Genomic DNA, 20,878 nt, shown 5'->3' with positions numbered 1-20,878 from the left:
TAAGAACAACACATATCTAATACTTCTCTGGCAGTATTCAACAGCCATACCTAATCCTTTAAATAACAATCTCATTGCCAAAGGGGAATAATGCGCTGCTCCCTGTTCTCTCTTTCTGAACAAACCTGTTTCACTGACACAACAAAGGCTGAGACTGGCTGGTAAGACACTCTTCGAAAATTTAAAGATATGAAATCACACCATCATTGGCGTTTTATTAAACCTACTGGCAATAAACATGCCCTGATACACTTTAACCACCAAAATTACAAAACACACAAGACAATTTAAACTCTTGAAAGATTTTGTATTCTGATCATTGCAACGTTTCTGAAAGAAATTTTACAAATTGTAGAAACTACAAGAAGTCTCACAGAACATGCATGATTATATAAATAATAAAATTGAGTGCATTGGTTTGACATACCATGACCCTGTTGCTGCACTGTGTTATGCTGCTATGTTAGCAAGTGAAACCTAAACTGAATTATACATGCTATTGGAAACTACAGACATTTTACATTAAAGTAAAACAAAATTTTTAATAATGTTTGCTTATAAAATTTAAAACCTTGATAAACAGTCCAGTTTGAAATCTAACATTCAGATTTCTCAATTTGCATGTTCTTAGACTTTTACAAGCAACAAAGTCCCTCTTTTAGTAGCTGACACAAAGTTAATAACACAGTGCTCAGAAAAGCAAGACAAACTGACATTACAATTTACAGAAATAGTAAAATAGTGACATTATTTAGTGACATTGCAGTGATTTAGAGAAAGAAAGTTTTGTTTAGCTTATACTCTAATGATCTACAAGACCGAAGACAATCATAAACGTTGGATTTTTACTGTCGACAAAGTCCTTTTTCATACCAGTAATGGCAGTCATGTTCTGATGGCAATTCAAATAGAAATTAATACTGATGCTATCGCTGACTTGACAGAATCCATGACAACAGTACCAGGCAGGATGCGGTAATGAAACTGATCTTGTGGCTTACTCCACTTGATGCTGTATATGAGGAGAAAATGAAACAACACATTAGTTTAATAAACTGTTTTTGAAATTTGAGAGTTTTTTTAAATTTGGAAGAAGCACACAATATAGCTTACGTGTGCCATTCACGTTGATTGAGCTGCCTTCAATGTCAAAGCCGGTGACGGTTGAAGCAGCACTGATCAAAACACTTGCAATCTGAGTGTTATTAGGAACAAATGTGCTTGCAAAGCGAACATTCATTTCGTTGATGATTGAGCCATTTCTGCAGAATAAGAAATGTAAAGTATTTTTTAAAAATATCAGACTTAGGCCACTCCTCTTAAATTGTAACACCTAAGAAATTACCTGAATGACACCACGTCCAAGGAGTTGAAGGAGGAAGGGAAAGCCCTTTGGAACACAGGTTCAAGCTGCAGAAACAGAAAACAAATTGTACTTAAACACTTTTCACTTTCATGTTTGCCTCACTAAAAATGGCCTAAAATTTCACTTTAAATTTAAAATGGCCGACTTCCTTTTGGGTTTAGAGTATGGAGCCAAAAGGCATTTATGTGTGTCTTGTGATGATACATGTGCCACTAATATTTCGTACGTCTAGGTCAAACAAATTGTGGGGGCTCATTCGTTGAAATATTTTAGGGTAGTTTAGAGTTTATTTACAGTGCTGAATCTAAGGTCATTAAGAACAACAAATCTCTAATACTGTCTGTCAGTTTCCAACAGCCATACCTAATCCTTTAAATAACAATCTCATTGCCAAAGGGAATAATGCGCTGCTCCCTGTTCTCTCTTTCTGAACAAACCTGTTTCACTGACACAACAAAGGCTGAGACTGGCTGGTAAGACACTCTTTGAAAATGTAATGATATGAAATCACACCATCATTGGCGTTTTATTAAACCTACTGGCAATAAACATGCTCTGATACACTTTAACCACCAAAATTACAAAACACACAAGACAATTTAAACTCTTGAAAGATTTTGTATTCTGATCATTGCAACGTTTCTGAAAGAAATTGTACAAATTGTAGAAACTACAAGAAGTCTCACAGAACATGCATGATTATATAAATAATAAAATTGAGTGCATTGGTTTGACATACCATGACCCTGTTGCTGCACTGTGTTATGCTGCTATGTTAGCAAGTGAAACCTAAACCGAATTCTACATGCTTTTGGACACTACTACTTGAAGTATTTTAGGGGGCACTATGGAGCCATTTCCATACTCCTATTCACGAGCAGGGTTGGGTATCGAAACACCGTGCCAATATGGAACTGGTTCCTATACGACCGGTACCTACCAGGCTGAATTACAACGCAATCTTTGTAACCTCATTTGGGTGCCACTTAAATGTGTCAAATGGTGCTCCGAAACTGATGTGAGAAGCGTTGCCTCCATTTACTGCAGTACCAAATTGTAGCGTCCCCTAATGAAAGGCTACGAGACGACAGACGGTTTTGCTCAGTACTAATTAATGCTGCAAAAAAACAGGCAACTGTGAGCCGCAGCCTACACTGAAGAAACAAACCTGGCTCAACAGCCAGCTACATCTCCTCTTCACCCTCTCTGTCCCAAGGCTAACACATGATCCTGTGCCAGCAGGAACAACAACAACCGCACCCCATAGCTCTCTGCCAATCACATGTAGGAAAATAAATGATTGATAAGCTTCTACACATGTCACATTTGTTGACAGCCATGACACATTCTCTGACCTCCTGGAAACACTGTACATTTTTGCCACTTTTGATGTGTGCAAAATTATTTAAGCACGTTTGGTGCTCGGGCCGTAATAATAGACAGTGGCTGTATTATAAAGTGTCTCTGATAAAATAGTTCAGTAGTGGTACCAGAAGATTTTATTCTTTGAGGAAGACTTACCTTTGTCTTTATCATAGAAGCTCGAACTATAAAAGCTGCAGATGATGGATTGTTCAAGTCACTTGTAAAGGTGCTTTGAACAGATCTGAAAGTCACCCTTGATGTAATGAGTGCTACAGTTGTAGATGCAGTAGTTGTAGGTGCAGCAGCTGTAGGCACAGTAGTTGTAGACGGAACTGGACCCGCTGTAAAACATTTTAAATAGAGTATGTAAATAAGTATTCATGTTCAAACCAAAATGATGCATTTATCTTTGTTTGATATCAAACTGACTTTGGTGCCAGTTTCACTAAGGACTATCATAAAAGGCACAGAAAAAGTAGGAACTACAGACTTTTTAGCAGCTTGTCTAGTTCTGAAGTTGCTAATGTCAAAAATATTAGTTATTTGCATAACAAGCATTGTGGCTGAATACATGGCTTAAAAAAAGGTCATTCTGCCACACAGTTGATTGGATGGATTGATTAGTACAACATTAAACATTGTTTCATTCATTCATTGCTAATGAATCTCGTCTATACCTACATTTCTTGTTAAGCAGCATAATGTTTTAATGACTTACTTAAAAACAGCATGAGCAGCACATGGTATTTTGTATTTGTAAACATACTGATTAGAGCAAAACAATGTGTTGTGTTTACTTACCTACTGCGAGGACTGTGTTGGGATTTATGCTCACATTGAAGCTATTGTTGGTATTATTCACAGCTTCTACTAAGGTTTGAGCAACGGCACTGTTCTGTGGGAGGTCTGCCATGGGAGTTGTTGAATTGAACACAACTTGCAGTTCCACTTGAGTTCCGTCGGCTCGAGGTTGGGCAATCCTGTATCATAAAAGTAAATGTCAAATACTGATATGAGATGATTCTGTTGTTCTGTGTTATGGGTGATTTAAACATGACACTGTCAACATTAGAAAAAACGTTCTTTAAAACCATAAATCTGCATATAAAGCAAAGTCAGTGAACCACTGAAAAATGTTTTTACCTGAAGCCCGTCACAATGCAGCGGTCAAACAGATTACGATATCTTGCTTTGTATATAATATTGCACTGCAAAAAGAAACCAACATTGAAACCCTGGAGTAATTTTCGAGCACAATTTTGTTAAAGTTAAACTGAACAGAAATGAACATTTAACTGAAAATAATTTCCATCTTAACAAATGTGCAACTTCAGCTAAAAGATTATATCTAATCGTTCATTGAGAACAATGACACAGCCACTGAATAATGTGTTGAATTTGAAAAGTGACCTACCGTGATAACAACTCGTTGTTCAAGATCTTTATATTGACTGCTGTTGGGGTTAGTGAGGTTAGCTGAAAAAGGTTCTCCTTGCAAATCTGCTGAGATGTTATAAACAGGTGGAGCGGCCAAAGTCGTTGTTGGAGCAGGTGTTGTTGTTGTTGTTGCTGTTGTTGTTGTCGGAGCAGGTGTTGTTGTTGTTCTTGCTGTCGTCGTTGTCGGAGTAGGTGTTGTTGTTGCTGTTGTTGATGCAGGAGCAGATGTTGTTGTTGATGTTGTCACAGTAGTTGATGCTTTGTCGTTGTTGCAGTTGGAGCAGCTGTTGCTGCTGTTGCTGCAGGTGTTGTTGCTGCTGTTGCTGCAGGTGTTGTTGCTGCTGTTGCTGCAGGTGTTGTTGCTGCTGTTGCAGGTGTTGTTGCTGCTGCTGTTGCTGCTGCTGTTGCTGCTGTTGTTGCTGCTGCTGTTGCTGCTGTTGTTGCTGCTGTTGTTGCTGCTGTTGCTGCTGTTGTTGCAGGTGTTGTTGCTGCTGTTGCAGCTGTTGTTGCTGCTGCTGTTGCTGCTGCTGTTGCAGCTGTTGTTGCTGCTGTTGTTGCTGCTGCTGTTGCTGCTGTTGTTGCTGCTGTTGTTGCAGCTGCTGTTGCAGCTGCTGTTGCAGCTGCTGTTGCTGCTGTTGCTGCTGCTGTTGCCGCTGCTGTTGTTGCAGGTGTTGTTGCCACTGTTGTTGCAGCTGCTGTTGCCGCTGTTGTTGCTGCTGTTGCTGCTGCTGTTGCTGCTGCTGTTGCAGCTGTTGTTGCTGCTGTTGCAGCTGTTGTTGCTGCTGTTGTTGCAGGTGTTGTTGCTGCTGTTGTTGCAGGTGTTGTTGCAGCTGCTGTTGCAGCTGTTGTTGTTGCTGTTGTTGCAGGTGTTGTTGCTGCTGTTGTTGCAGGTGTTGTTGCTGCTGCTGTTGTTGCAGCTGTTGCTGCTGTTGTTGCAGGTGTTGTTGCAGCTGTTGCTGCTGTTGTTGCAGGTGTTGTTGCAGGTGTTGTTGCTGCTGTTGTTGCAGGTGTTGTTGCAGGTGTTGTTGCTGCTGTTGTTGTTGCAGGTGTTGTTGCTGCTGTTGCAGCTGTTGTTGCAGCTGTTGTTGCTGCTGTTGTTGCAGGTGTTGTTGCTGGTGTTGTTGCTGCTGTTGTTGCTGGTGTTGTTGCTGCTGTTGTTGCAGCTGTTGTTGCTGCTGTTGTTGCTGCTGTTGTTGCTGCTGTTGTTGCTGCTGTTGTTGCAGCTGTTGTTGCAGCTGTTGTTGCTGCTGTTGTTGCTGCTGTTGTTGCTGCTGTTGTTGCTGCTGTTGTTGCTGCTGTTGTTGCAGGTGTTGTTGCTGCTGTTGTTGCTGCTGTTGTTGCTGCTGTTGTTGCTGCTGTTGTTGCTGCTGTTGTTGCTGCTGTTGTTGCAGGTGTTGTTGCAGGTGTTGTTGCAGCTGTTGTTGCTGCTGTTGTTGCTGCTGTTGTTGCAGCTGTTGTTGCTGCTGTTGTTGCAGGTGTTGTTGCTGCTGTTGTTGCTGCTGTTGTTGCTGCTGTTGTTGCTGGTGTTGTTGCTGGTGTTGTTGCTGCTGTTGTTGCTGCTGTTGTTACAGGTGTTGTTGCTGCTGTTGTTACAGGTGTTGTTGCAGGTGTTGTTGCTGCTGTTGTTGCAGGTGTTGTTGCTGGTGTTGTTGCTGGTGTTGTTGCTGGTGTTGTTGCTGCTGTTGTTGCTGCTGTTGTTGCTGCTGTTGTTGCTGCTGTTGTTGCTGCTGTTGTTGCTGCTGTTGTTGCTGCTGTTGTTGCTGCTGTTGCTGCTGTTGTTGCAGCTGTTGTTGCTGCTGTTGTTGCAGCTGTTGTTGCTGCTGCTGTTGCTGCTGTTGTTGCTGCTGTTGTTGCTGCTGTTGTTGCTGCTGTTGTTGCTGCTGTTGTTGCAGGTGTTGTTGCTGGTGTTGTTGCTGTTGTCGGAGCAAATGTTGTTGCTGCTGTTGTTGTAGTTGTTGCTGATGTTGATGCAGTAGTTGTTGAAGCAGGTGTTGTCTCCACTGTCGTTGTCGGAGCAGATGTTGTTGTTGTAGATGTTGTTCCTGCTGTTGTTCCTGCTGTAAGAGCAGATGCTGTTGTTGCTGCTATTGTTGTAGTTGGAGCAGATGTTGTTGCAGATGACGTTGTCGGAGCAAGTGTTGTTGCAGATGTTTCTGCTGTTGTTGTAGTTGTTGCAGATGTTGATGCAGTAGTTGTTGCAGCAGGTGTTGTTGTCACTGTCATTGTTGTCAGAGCAGATGTTGTTGCAGATGTTGTTCCTGCTGTTGTTGAAGTTGTTGCAGATGTTGTTGCAGATGGCGTTGTTAGAGCAGATGTCGATGTCTCCACTGTCGTTGTCGGAGCAGATGTTGTTGTTGTAGATGTTCCTGCTGTTGTTCCTGCTGTAAGAGCAGATGCTGTTGTTGATGCAGTAGTTGTTGCAGCAGGTGTTGTTGTCACTGTCATTGTTGTCAGAGCAGATGTTGTTGCAGATGTTGTTCCTGCTGTTGTTGTAGTTGTTGCAGATGTTGATGCAGTAGTTGTTGCAGATGTGGCTGCTGCTGTCGTCGTCGGAGCAGATGTTGTTGTTGCAGATGTGGCTGCTGCTGTCGTCGTCGGAGCAGATGTTGTTGTTGCAGATGTGGCTGCTGCTGTCGTCGTCGGAGCAGATGTTGTCGGAGCAGATGTGGTTGCTGCTGTCGTTGTCGGAGCAGATGTGGTTGCTGCTGTTGTTGTTGTTGCAGATGTGGTTGCTGCTGTTGTTGTTGTTGCAGATGTGGTTGCTGCTGTTGTTGTTGTTGCAGATGTGGTTGCTGCTGTTGTTGTTGTTGCAGATGTGGTTGCTGCTGTTGTTGTTGTTGCAGATGTGGTTGCTGCTGTTGTTGTTGTTGCAGATGTGGTTGCTGCTGTTGTTGTCGGAGGAGATGTTTCAGATGTTGCTGCTGTTGTTGTCGGAGCAGATGTTTCAGATGTTGCTGCTGCTGCTGTCGGACCTGATGTTTCAGATGTTGCTGCTGCTGTTGTTGGAGCAGATGTGGTTGCTGCTGTTGTTGTCGGAGCAGATGTTGTTGCTGCTGTTGTCGGAGCAGATGCTGTTTCAGATGTGGTTACTGCTGCTGTTGTTGTCGGAGCAGATGTTGTTTCAGATGTGGCTGCTGTTGCTGTTGTAGTCGGAGCAGATGTTGTTGCAGATGTTGATACTGCTGTTGTTGTAGTTGGAGCAGATGTTGTTGCAGATGTTGATACTGCTGTTGTTGTAGTTGGAGCAGATGTTGTTGCAGATGATGTTGTCGGAGCAAGTGTTGTTGCAGATGTTGCTGTCGTTGTCGTTGTTGTTGGTGTTGTAACTGCAGATGTCGTTGTCACAGTAGGTGATGTTGCAGATGTTGTTTCTGCTGTTGGTGTAGTCGGAGAAGATGTTGCTGTTGCAGATGATGTTGTCAGAGGAGGTGTTGTTGCTGATGTCGTTAATGTAGTAGTTGTTTGAGCAGGTGTTGTTGTGGCCGCTGTTGTTGCGGAGCAGGAAAAGTTAGAATAATTTGTAACCCAAGAATATTTTTTCTTTAACCAAGAATATATATGTTAAACTTTAAGTACAAAATATTTAAGGTGCTGTGCTACATTAGTATACAGGGTCAATTAGTGTAGGTTACCACCAACAAACCTTTTGCTTTATATTACATTAGCAGTTCACTCAAATGATGACCAAAAAATGCTTACCTTTTGTCTTTAATAAATGATCATGATCTAAGGATTATACTATACTTTTATCTTTCTTTGCATAAGAATATTGGTGGAGGTACAGGAGAAAATGTAGCTTTAACTTTGTGTCATTCTCTATACCTTTTCTAATATTTTTGGTCTATAATCTTTTAAACATCAGCTTACCTGTTAGAATCAGCAAAATTGATATTATCCATGTGACACCCATCCTTCCTTTGAATCTATAAAATTAAACAATACGGAACATTACTCACAGAAGCAGCATGTCGAATGTTTTTGCACAACATCCACTCGATTCAATCAATTAAAATTAATTTCTTTGTTCTGTGTACTTTTTTCCAATTGCAATTTAAATTGCACAGAGAATTTGTTGGAGGACATGGTATAGTATTTTTATTATTTTTTTATTTTATTTAAAAAGCTGAATGCATTATTATTATTGTTCTCGCATCTTTAATGAACAAAGTGTTTCAAAGTTTTGCGCATTCTTTCAGAGCCAAAGCCAACACCTGTCTGATTCCAACACCAACAATCTGGTCGATCACTTCAATCATATCTGCTTGTCGTCACTAAATATTACTGCTCCTCTAAAGGTTAGGCCTACGTCTAAAGCTAGTAAGCAACCCTGGGTAAATGACAGCATTCGCAGGCTAAAAAGGGAATGCAGGAAAGCAGAGCGCAGATGGAAAAAATCCAGTCTCCAAGTCCATTACCTCAGTCTGAAGGATTTATTAATTAACTACAATAACTTGGTTAAGGATGCAAGAACACACTATTTTTCTGAACTCATTACTACACACAAACACAATCCCAGGTTTCTGTTTAAGACTGTGGATCAGCTGGTAAACCCAACCCCTCCTTGTGCCTCAGCTGGACGTAATCATGACTGTGAATTGTTTTTATCTTATTTTACCAATAAGGTGGTGTCAATCAGAGCCTCTATTACCCCCACTGCCTCTTACTCAGAGGTTCCTCACCAGCAACAAGAGAGTTTTAACCAGTTTTATCCAATCGACTTGTCAGAGCTTTTAAAAACAGTATCACAAATGAGAGTGTCCTCCAGCCCACTTGATGTAATACCTACAAAATTTTTACTGAAAGTAATGTATTCTGTTGGCCCCCATTTGATCTCTGTTTTCAACAGCTCCCTATCTACTGGTTGTGTCCCTGATTATTTTAAAATGGCTTGCGTGAACCCACTTTTAAAGAAACCTGGTTTAGATCCCTCCCTCCCACAGAATTTTAGACCAATTTCAAAACTGCCTTTTATTGCAAAGATTCTAGAAAGAATTGTGTCCAAACAGCTGCTCACTGTGCTGGAAAATAACAAAATATTTGAAAAGTTTCAGTCTGGTTTTAGGAAGTACCACAGCACTGAGACTGCCCTGCTTAAAGTCACCAATGACCTTTTAATGTATACTGACGATGGCATGTGCTCAGTCCTAGTACTGTGGGACTTTAGCGCTGCTTTTGACACCATCGATCACAACATCATGTTAGACAGACTGAGGCTCTGGTACTGCCCTAGAATGGTTTTCATCCTACCTGTCAAATAGGAAGTTTTGCGTGTCTGTAAACAACTATGTCTCTTCGTTCTGTCCAGTTAAATATGGTGTGCCTCAGGGGTCGGTCTTAGGACCCATTTTGTTTTCCTTGTATCTGCTTCCCCTTGGACATATTATCCATAAACATGGCATTTTTTTTCATATTTATGCTGATGACACACAAATATACTTGCCCGTCAGATCCACAGACCCTGGAATGCTGAGTTAACTTAACAACTGCCTTTGTGAAGTTAAAAAATGGATGTCAAGTAATTTCCTCCAGCTAAACTCAGACAAAACAGAAATCCTGGTCATCGGGTCTCAGCAGATGGCAAATCAAATACTGCCATCTGCTGGTTCCATAGTAAATCACATTAAGCCTGTGGCAAAGAACCTTGGTGTTTGGTTTGATAGTAATTTAAATTTCGAGCAGCACACCACAAAGCTTGTTCAATCATGTTTTTATCAACTTAGAAATATAGCAAAAATTCGACCTATGTTAACTTTTAAGGACACCGAGACCATTTTACACGCCTTCGTCTCATCACGCCTGGATTATTGCAACAGCCTTTTCACCTGTTTAACCCAAAAATCTATTGATCGACTCCAGACTGTCCAGAACTCAGCTGCCAGGCTTTTAACCAGAACAAAGAAATATGACCACATTACTCCTATTTTAGCTTCATTACACTGGCTCCCAGTATGTTTTAGAATTGACTTTAAAATTCTATTGATCACTTTTAAAGCTCTTCATGGCCTCTCGCCTTGTTATATTTCTGACCTTTTAGTCCCATATGCACCAGCACGTACCTTGAGATCCTCGGGCAGAGGTCTGTTGTCTGTTCCAGAGTCTCGACTGAAAACTAAAGGGGACAGAGCGTTTGCTGTCAGGGCCCCGAGGCTCTGGAACAGCCTGCCCGAGGAAACCAGGTCGGCTGAGTCATTGAACTCTTTTAAGTCCCTTCTTAAAAACATACTTTTATAGGAGAGCTTTTCCCGATCTTATTTGACTTTATTTTATCCCTTTTATTTTATTGTTTTTTACTAATTTTATATTAAATTTTCATGCTCTTATCTTTTTTTTGTATTATTCTTTACACTTGTTAAAGCACTTTGTAACTTGTTTTTGAAAAGTGCTCTACAAATAAGGATTATTATTATTATTATTATTATTATTATTATTATTATTATTATAGGAGCAATTTTAGAGTTTACAACTCATGGTACATGGAAAATCTGAAGCCAAAGGATTTTATGCAAATGACATATAATACAGTACGTCTTCCCCTCAAAAGAATCTGTATGCCGAACTATATATTTTAAACAGCTGTGATAAAATGCAATTTTACTCCTGTAAAATTCTGTAGTATATAGTAGTGTTTTCATTAATATATAAATATGACAATATACAATAATCATAATAATCATAATATAGTAGATGAAAATTGAGAAAATATGGATGTCCAATGCATTCATGAAACCTACATTCCATAAAACTATAGATTTCCAAGTCAGTTGGAGAGAGTGGGAAAAAGCGTATTTCCTCTGACAACACTGAGTCTCCTTAAGCCAATGCAAAAATAAAAAAACATGGGAAAAAACAAAAATAGATGCCTACAAGAACTCATACAATTTATAAATTGTTATAATCCTTTTATCTGCATTTAATAATAGGATGCTGGTTTTTACCTAAAACAAAGCTTTTTCACAATGCTGTCAAAAGTAAGGGTGGAAAAAGAGGTAAAAATATATCTAAAAATAAAAAATGTCTTGCTTTTTAAATGCAGTAACATTTCTTGCCAACACACACACACAATGTATACATTTACAAAAGTACACACTTAAAAATGTACTTACCCAAAATGAAAAGATGAAAATCTTATTGTCTTAGTGCAAACCTTTCACCTTATGTGACCGTCCTAATCTACTGAGGCCTTTATATATTTGAACAGAATAAAGGCTAATGACATGACTCATAGCTGACGAATCTTCAGTGACGTACAAAGCTAAGTAATACTCCCTTCTTTTGTTGTTGGTTCATTCAACCTATGTGAATGTTGAAAGTAGTTCCACCAGTGTGACAAGTTATGACAACAAGTGAAACAAGTTCTAGCGTAGTGGTAATGGAGTAGGAAAAAATTATATCAAAAGCAAAGCATTAAATTTCCTTATATTCCTCTGAGTAAGTGCAAATCCATGACATTGATATGATTCAGTTGGAAATCAGTTTATTTAATAAATATTAAATATCTACCTGTATTTTCCTTCTAATCTCAATTTGGAAAATTTACAGAATTGTTATTTGCCGCATGTGCTTTTACAGGGTTTCTATGGGTTCATCCAGTTAAATTTAAGACTTTAAAAGAATGTTATAATACCACAGAGAATTGTATTTAACACCTATTTCACGATTATACTGGACAATTGTGAAATAGTGCACTCACTGTGTGTTTAAATATGCTTTGGGGGAATGGCTTTGTAGGGAGGCCTTAAGGAGGGGTGGGATTTTTTTCAGTTAGATACTTTCAAAAACTAGCTCTTTCTTACTACTTTCTCCAACATTACCTACCCTAGCTGTAATTGTTTAATTGCATAATTACCTTGACCTGGATATACTGCATAAAATGAATAAATTGATTAAGCAATGAAAGAATATTTATTTTATTCACATTCATTGAAGATTCTCCCTATTAGCCAACTTAAAACTGGTTAAAACTCTCTTGTTGCTGATGAGGAACCTCTGAGTAAGAGGCCGTGGGGGTAATAGAGGCTCTGATTGACACCACCTTACTGGTAAAATAAGATAAAAACAATTCACAGTCATCATTACTTCCAGCTGAGGCACAAGGAGGGGTTGGGTTTACCAGCTGATCCACAGTCTTAAACAGAAACCGGGGGTTGTGTTTATGTGTAGTAATGAGTTCGGAAAAATAGTGTGTTCTTGCATCCTTAACCATGTTATTGTAGTTAATTAATAAATCCTTCAGACTGAGGTAATGGACTTGGAGACTGGATTTTTTCCATCTGCGCTCTGCTTTCCTGCATTCCCTTTTTAGGCTGCGAATGCTGTCATTTATCCAGGGTTGCTTACTAGCTTTAGACGTAGGCCTAACCTTTACATTACATTTACTCATTTACCTGACGCTTACAGTCAGGTCCATAAATATTGGGACATCGACACAATTCTAATCTTTTTGGCTCTATACACCACCACAATGGAGTTGAAATGAAACGAATAAGATGTGCTTTAACTGCAGACTTTCAGCTTTAATTTGAGGGTATTTACATCCAAATCAGTTGAAGGAATTACAACAGTTTGTATATGTGCCTCCCACTTTTTTTAGGGACCAAAAGTAACGGGACAATTGGCTGCTTAGCTGTTCCATGGCCAGGTGTGTGTTATTCCCTCATTATCCCATTTACAAGGAGCAGATAAAAGGTCTAGAGTTCATTTCAAGTGTGCTATTTGCATTTGGAATCTGTTGCTATCAACTCTCAATATGAGATCCAAAGAGCTGTCACTATCAGTGAAGCAAGCCATCATTAGGCTGAAAAATCAAAACGAACCCATCAGAGAGACAGCAAAAACATTAGGTGTGGCCAAATCAACTGTTTGGAACATTCTTAAAAAGAAAGAACGCACCGGTGAGCTCATCAACACCAAAAGACCCAGAAGACCACGGAAAACAACTGTGGTGGATGTCCGAAGAATTCTTTCCCTGGTGACGAAAACACCCTTCACAACAGTTGGCCAGATCAAGGCAGGTGTATGTTTGTCAAAGTCAACAATCAAGAGAAGACTTCACCAGAGTGAATACAGAGGGTTAACCACAAGATGTAAACCATTGGTGAGCCACAAAAACAGGAAGGCCAGATTAGACATCTAAAAAAGCCTTCACAGTTCTGGAACAACATCCTATGGACAGATGAGACAAAGATCAACTTGTACCAGAGTGATGGGAAGAGAAGAGTATGGAGAAGGAAAGGAACTGCTCATGATCCAAAGCATACCACCTCATCAGTGAAGCATGGTGGTGGTAGTGTCGTGGCGTGGGCATGTGGGCATGGCTGCCAATGGAACTGGTTCTCTTGTATTTATTGATGATGTGACTGCTGACAAAAGCAGCAGGATGAAATCTGAAGCGTTTCGGGCAATATCATCTGCTCATATTCAGCCAAATACTTCAGAACTCATTGGACGGCACTTCACAGTGCAGATGGACAATGATCTGAAGCATACTGCGAAAGCAACCAAAGAGTTTTTTAAGGGAAAAAAGTGGAATGTTGTAATTCCTTAAAGCTGAAAGTCTGCGGTTAAAGCACATCTTGTTCGTTTAATTTCAAATCAAATTGTGGTGGTGTTTAGAGCCAAAAAGATTAGAATTGTGTCGTCCCAATATTTATGGACCTGACTGTTTCTAAAGCAACTTATAATTGCTATAAATGTCAGAGGTCACACGTTTATGGAGCAAATAGGGGTTAAGTGGGGGGGTTAAATTTACTATGTACCAAAGCTTACTTCTACGGAGGGCCCACTTCCACTAGCAGGAGAGGAAAGACTTTCTCAGAGTTGTCAAGCCACCACAACTTCTACAGGATCATTAAAAAGGTTAGATATAGTCAACGTGAATAGTATTCTCAGTCCTATTAAGAGGAGTAAAATACTGAATAAATTTTAAAAAGGGAAAAGGTTGGAATCCTTCTATTTCAAGATATCCACCTCTCAGAACCAGGTCATGCTTGTTTAAAAGAATGAGTCCTTCTCAGCTTCAAGGATAATAGCAATTCTGAAGCTTTATGAACTGTGGAGGAGATTTGTTAGATTGAACCCCAAGTTAGACTACAGGGGTTCAGCTCTCAGAGTAGGAAAATTAACAGTGTAATGTAGGACCCAAATTTAATTGCTGTTTGGAGGGAATTCCACCTCTCAACAAAAGATTTTACCTTTTTTTTTCTTGGATAGACTATTTTGTGATGTTACACAAGGATCTTCCCACAGTTAAATCATGCAACATAGGAGTAATGGATATTTCAGACCACTCTCCAGTTCAGATGGAAATAAATTTTAGACTTAAAAAAGGAGGAACACATCTTGGAAACTAAACTCGTCCATACTAAATGGGAAGATAAAGAAACAGATGAGGTAGGAAATAGTGTATTAAGATGAAAATGAGAATGGTGAGGTCTCCCCTCCCATTCTCTGAGATGCCTGCAAATCAGTCTTATGTGGGACGAATTTTTTTGACCCTAAAGTCTAAGAGATAAATTACGACATGGATGACATCAGCAAGAGTTTTAAAAACATATTACAAAAACACTCAACTATAATTAAATGATGACGACCAAGCAGAGTCCCTGCTTGCAGAACTGGACTGAGCTGTTTCGGGACTTAAAACCAATAAAAGCCCTGGGCCAGATGGTTATACAGCTGAATGATGTAAGGTATTTAAAGAATCTTTAACCACCCTACTGCTAGACAGGCTGCAGTACCCCCTCCTGGCAGGAAGCAGTTATAGCAGTCATCCCTAAGCAGGGAAGAGATGGGCTGAGTGTTCAAACTATAGACCTGTGAGCCTCTTAAACCAGGACTATAAAATGTTAGCCGCAATACCACAAGATTTAAACAGATTTAAACAGATTTATTGGAAAACACAGAATGTAAGGGTGTTGTTCAGGCAGGGGGGGAAATTGCTCAGAACGGAGAAAATAGTTGTCTGTGTGGCTTCAATAGAAGACTGCTACAAGACTAAACAGGTTGGCAGTAACTCCAGACCTGAAGAGTGATACTGGAAGACAAGCCAGGCTTTTAAAGGACAGCTGATCAGAGGCAGAGAGTCAGGTGTGTCAATTAGTGATTGCCAGCAGGTGTGAGTGGGGCCTAGCCACAGGAAGCAAAGCCCACAACTCCGCCCTGAAAGTGAGGGAGAACAGAGGGTGCATCTCAAGTCTCACAGGCCCAATCCCAATGTCCCTCCTAAACCCTAAGCCCTGAACTCAACAGACTTAACTGACAGCATCTGGTATTATTATTGAAGTGTATAGGCGGCCAGCAGTGTGTAAAATAATAACCCTTAAATATTTTATCTACCGTTAAAGGCTTGAATTGCATCTCTCCTTGAGCAATAGGGTCTAATGAATTTTCACGCTATTGAAACGTAAACTTTGTTTCAATATTGCAGACTTCTGGGGCAAGTAGTGGACTGGTGTGTTTGTGCGTTTGTATGTGAGTGAGAGAGGGAAATGTTGAATCACGTAATAAGCACTGATCTCTCTCTCTCTCTCTCTCTCTCTCCCGGTAATGTAAATTAGTATATTAGAGACCCTCACAAATCTCAGATTATAACTCAACCCCTGGCGAATAATACTTTTAGCGAATTTCAGGGTGGGTGAAGCAGGGTGAAGTGCATCATGAGAGACACTGTGCGCATTTACGCACGAGCCACAGCAGCATAACCTCATATTTAAATCTCCCGACAAGCTGACAGGATCATCAGGATCTGATGTTAAATAATATGCCGTTTTCTTCTACACATCCAAACACATCCAATCTCACACACAGTCCATGGTCATACAGACACACTGTTTGGAGTAAAGCAGTCCTCCTGATCCATTGAGCTTCATCAGAGCGTCTAAACATTTCAGACGCTAAAAGTTGAAAGTTTCCTCTGTCTGTCCTGTCAAGTATTTAACTAATTTTGTTTTGTTATGCTGCATACATGTCCCATGATATTAACAAACCACAAGCATATATTGCTTCCTTTAGGCAATATTATCAGGAAATATTCCATAAGCTTTCATTGTTATGCAGATGATACTCAGTTATATCTATCGATCAAGCCAGATGAAACTCATCAGTTAGCTAAACTTCAAATGTGCCTTCAGGATGTTAAAACCTGAATGACCTGTAATTTTCTAATGTTAAAATGAAGTTATTGTTCTGGGGCCCAAGCACCTCCGTGACGCATTATCTAAAGATATAGTTTCCCTTGATGGCATCGCCCTGGCCTCCAGCACCACTGTGAGGAATCTTGGAGTTATCTTTGATCAGGACATGTCGTTTAAGTCTCACATTAAGCAAATTTCAAGGACCGCCTTTTTTCACCTACGTAATATTGCGAAAATCAGGAACATCCTGTCTAAAAATGATGCAGAAAAACTAGTCCATGCATTTGTTACTTCTAGGCTGGATTACTGCAATTCCTTATTATCAGGCTGCTCGAAAAAGTCCATTAAGACTCTTCAGCTGATTCAGAATGCTGCAGCACGTGTTCTGACAGGAACCAGGAAAAGAGATCATATTTCTCCTGTTTTAGCTTCTTTGCATTGGCTTCCTGTAAAATCCAGAATAGAATTTAAAATCATTCTTCTCACCTACAAAGCTCTTAATGGTCAGGCACCATCTTATCTTAAAGAGCTCATAGTACCTTACTACCCCACCAGAGCACTGCGCTCCCAGAATGCAGGGTTACTTGTGGAGTCTCCAAAAGTAGACTAGGAGCCAGAGCGTTCAGCTATCAAGCTCCTCTCCCGTGGAACCAGGTTCCAGTTTGGGTTCAGGAGGCAGACACCATCTCCACATTTAAGAGTAGGCTTAAGAATTTCCTCTTTGATAAAACTTATAGTAAGGGCTGGCTCAGGTGAGTCCTGAACCATCCCTTAGTTATGCTGCTATAGGCCTAGACTGCTGAGGGATTTCCTATGATGCATTGAGCTCCTCTCTCCTTTACTTTCTCTCCCTCTGTATGCAACCTCATCCCATTATTGCATGTTACTAACACAACTTCTCCCTTTTCCGGTAGTCTTGTGCTTTCTCGTCCCTCTCCTCTCTCCTCCTATCACTTCCTGCAGGTTTTCTGGCTCTGGAGCTGTGGAGTCTGGATCTGTGGTTGCGGGTCACCTGCTGCCCCTGTGTTCCTGCTCGACACCCTCTGCTACAACAACTATTGTTACTAGTCCTATTATTATTATTATTGTTATTCTAATCATTAACATTACAATTGTTATCATTGACACTACTATAAATACCATTTTTCATTTAGTCTATAGCAACATCACCTTTACTGCACTCTGCGCATGCGTTGGCGTCTGTAGCCACCTGTCGGAAGCTCCGTCTTGAACCGGACTCTTATCCAGTTTTAATCCACTTTTTTCGTTACATTTTTTATATCCTTTTATTTAACTTAACTTTATTTAAGTTTTACGTGGGTTAAGGATTTTAGTCATCCGACATGGATTTTAAGATAGATGACCGTAAAAACGCGATCAACGCTACTGATCGCAACAAAGCTCCGGTGACTATGCAAGCCGAGATAACTCTGCCCCTTGAGGACTGCTCACTCCTTAAGAAAGCGAACAAGAAGATTGCTGACCTTATGGAAGACATCCGACGACTTTCAGAGGAACTCAAAGAGAAAGATTCCCTGCTGACTGGCTTTATGGATGTAGCTTCAGTACAAGCCAAACAGATTGTTTCTCTTAGCGCAACCGCTAACATCCAGGACACCGTGTTATGGGACCCCTCTAGTCTTCCCAGGCTTTCATCCTGCTCGACTCCGAAGCATCAGTCAACCTGGGCTGAAGTGGTGGTCCGTGGCTGCAAGAGAGGCTCGGATGGGGCTGCCTCTCCTCCGGACATCGGCCTCTCCAACCGCTATGCAGCCTTGTCTAACGACACTCCGGTCCATCCAGCGGATTCACCTGCGGCTTCGAGTCTCCCTGATACGGATCTCTTTCGGCGCACAGTGCCTGCCGACACTGTTGCATCTCCGCCACCGGCTACATCTCCTGCACTGGGCCGCCGGTCTGCCGCCGGACCTGATCGGCGGCCGTCATCCCGGTCAAAAACCTCCGCTTCCCGACGTAGAATCCTGAAGGAGGCTGTGCTCAGACGCTCCGGAGGCCGTCTCTACCCTGCACCGTCGGGTAGCCCTTCTCTCAGGTCTGTTACTGCTACTCCAACACAACACTCGGCAGCTCACACACTTCATCCTCAGTCTGCACGCAGTGTTGAAGCAGATTCTGCTCAGTCCTGCTCTGGAACCACACAACAGGCATCTCCTCGTCCTCTTTTCTCCCCAACCACACTAATAATTGGTGACTCCATAACCAGAAACCTCCGTTTCTTTAACGCTACCAATCGCTGCTTCCCCGGTGCCACCACGGCTGACATTTTAAAAAAACTCCAGGACCTGATGCCGTCGCTCCCGTCCTCCATCACAAGAGTGATAGTCCATGTCGGAACAAATGACACAGCTCTTCGGCAGTCTGAGCTGACAAAATCAGATTTTAACCGTCTTCTTAACTTTTTAAAGCAGTGCGGAAAGTCCGTTTTTATCTCTGGTCCAATTCCCACAGTTGGTCGCGGTGCTGGCCGCTTCAGTAGACTCCTTGGCCTCCACGACTGGCTCCAGTCCGCCTGCAGGGCTCACCGTGTGTTTTATGTGGATAATTTTAATATTTTCTGGCAAAGAATGTCTCTTTTTAAGACAGACGGACTTCACCCAAACAAACGGGGCTCAGAAATGTTAGCTGCGCACATACAGCATGTGGTGCGGTCCACACATGACTTACGTGAATGACTAATCATTCATGCAGCACACCTGGACGCAACACCAGTCACTGAACAGATCTCTGCCTCACTGCCACAAACAACTGCTGGCATGTAAAGCCGTCTGCTCCCAGCGCTGTTCCACAGCCTTCTATTCCTGTCATCATCACGCATAGACCAGTAAACCGAAATGTGCACATCCCACACAGAAATATTAGTAATCTCTTAAGGATTAGGACAACTGCACCAACTCCGGCACCCAGAACAAACTCATTTAAAATGGCTCTCTTCAATGTGAGATCAATTTCAAGTAAGACTTTTATCTTAAATGATTTTATCTTGTCTGCAAATCTAGATTTTATGTTTTTAACTGAATCCTGGTTGCAAATGAATGACTATAGCCAGCTAGCTGAACTGTGTCCGCCTCAATATGATTGCTTTAGTCAACCGAGGGTCAGTGGTCGTGGTGGTGGGCTAGTGAGCGTGTATAGGAAAAATTTTAAATGTCATCAAGTAAGCTGTGATGAATTTAGCTCCTTTGAAGTTCTCACTCTTAAAGTTGAAGGGATGCAACCTATCATATTTGTTATAATTTATCGCCCCCCAAAACCGCCTGGAGGATTTTTATCAGAACTTCCTGAATTTTTATCTACTCTGGTTTTAAATTATGACAGAATTGTTCTTTGTGGCGATTTTAATATTCATGTTGATGACCCCAACAATGTTAATGCAACTGACTTTTTAAATATGGCCACTTCTTTTAACTTCAAACAACATGTCAAAGGGCAAACACATAACCGTGGTCATACACTGGACTTGGTTTTTACCCTGGGTGTCAGCATTTCCTCTGTGGAATTAGTGGACATGACCATATCTGACCACAGATGTATTGTTTTTAGCTGCGATTCGCCTGTTACTCATGCCGCCTCACCAAGCTCCGTGTGTTCTCGCATCTTTAATGAACAAAGTGTTCCAAAGTTTTGCGCATTCTTTCAGAGCCAAAGCCAACACCTGTCTGATTTTAACACCAACAATCTGGTTGATCACTTCAATCATATCTGCTTGTCGTCACTAAATATTACTGCTCCTCTAAAGGTTAGGCCTACGTCTAAAGCTAGTAAACAACCCTGGATAAATGACAGCATTCGCAGCCTAAAAAGGGAATGCAGGAAAGCAGAGCGCAGATGGAAAAAATCCAATCTCCAAGTCCATTACCTCAGTCTGAAGGATTTATTAATTAACTACAATAAAATGGTTAAGGATGCGAGAACACACTATTTTTCTGAACTCATTACTACACATAAACACAATCCCAGGTTTCTGTTTAAGACTGTGGATCAGCTGGTAAACCCAACCCCTCCTTGTGCCTCAGCTGGAAGTAATGATGACTGTGAATTGTTTTTATCTTATTTTACCAATAAGGTGGTGTCAATCAGAGCCTCTATTACCCCCGCGGCCTCTTACTCAGAGGTTCCTCACCAGCAACAACAGAGTTTTAACCAGTTTTATCCCATCGACTTGTCTGAGCTTTTAAAAACAATATCACAAATGAGAGTGTCCTCCAGCCCACTTGATGTAATACCTACAAAATTTTTACTGAAAGTAATGGATTCTGTTGGCCCCCATTTGATCTCTGTTTTCAACAGCTCCCTATCTACTGGTTGTGTCCCTGATTATTTTAAAACGGCTTGCGTGAACCCACTTTTAAAGAAACCTGGTTTAGATCCCTCCCTCCCACAGAATTTTAGACCAATTTCAAAACTGCCTTTTATTGCAAAGATTCTAGAAAGAATTGTGTCCAAACAGCTGCTCACTGTGCTGGAAAATAACAAAATATTTGAAAAGTTTCAGTCTGGTTTTAGGAAGTACCACAGCACTGAGACTGCCCTGCTTAAAGTCACCAATGACCTTTTAATG

At 41.0% G+C, this 20,878-nt stretch overlaps 1 protein-coding gene and 1 pseudogene across 1 annotated transcript; both read right to left on the bottom strand.

The window, feature by feature from the left end:
* Nucleotides 1-286: 286 nt before the first annotated feature.
* LOC119911908 lies at nt 287-5,918 on the bottom strand (annotated as a pseudogene).
* Nucleotides 5,919-7,097: 1,179 nt separating this feature from the next.
* LOC119912564 (putative uncharacterized protein DDB_G0283431) lies at nt 7,098-11,371 on the bottom strand. Its single transcript, XM_038731803.1, has 3 exons — nt 11,272-11,371; nt 8,036-8,091; nt 7,098-7,653 (listed from the first exon to the last, which is right to left on the bottom strand). The coding sequence occupies exons 2-3, from the start codon at nt 8,065-8,067 to the stop codon at nt 7,290-7,292; spliced, it is 396 nt and encodes a 131-aa protein (XP_038587731.1). The 5' UTR covers nt 8,068-8,091; nt 11,272-11,371; the 3' UTR covers nt 7,098-7,289.
* Between the last annotated feature and the right edge of the window lie 9,507 nt (nt 11,372-20,878).

The sequence above is a fragment of the Micropterus salmoides genome, unplaced genomic scaffold, assembly GCF_014851395.1.
Source record: "Micropterus salmoides isolate LMB-PRFRI ecotype aquatic unplaced genomic scaffold, ASM1485139v1 Ms_hic_scaffold_2, whole genome shotgun sequence".
Lineage (NCBI taxonomy): Eukaryota > Metazoa > Chordata > Actinopteri > Centrarchiformes > Centrarchidae > Micropterus > Micropterus salmoides.
Note: the sequence above shows the minus strand (reverse complement) of the source record. Positions and strands in the feature narration are given on the sequence as shown.

Coding starts and splice junctions, on each gene's coding strand:
- LOC119912564 (XM_038731803.1), bottom strand. CDS start 8,067: ATGGATAATATCAATTTTGCTGATTCTAACAG. Junction 7,654..8,035: donor AATTTTGCTGATTCTAACAG/GTAAGCTGATGT, acceptor CCGCAACAACAG/CGGCCACAACAACACCTGCT.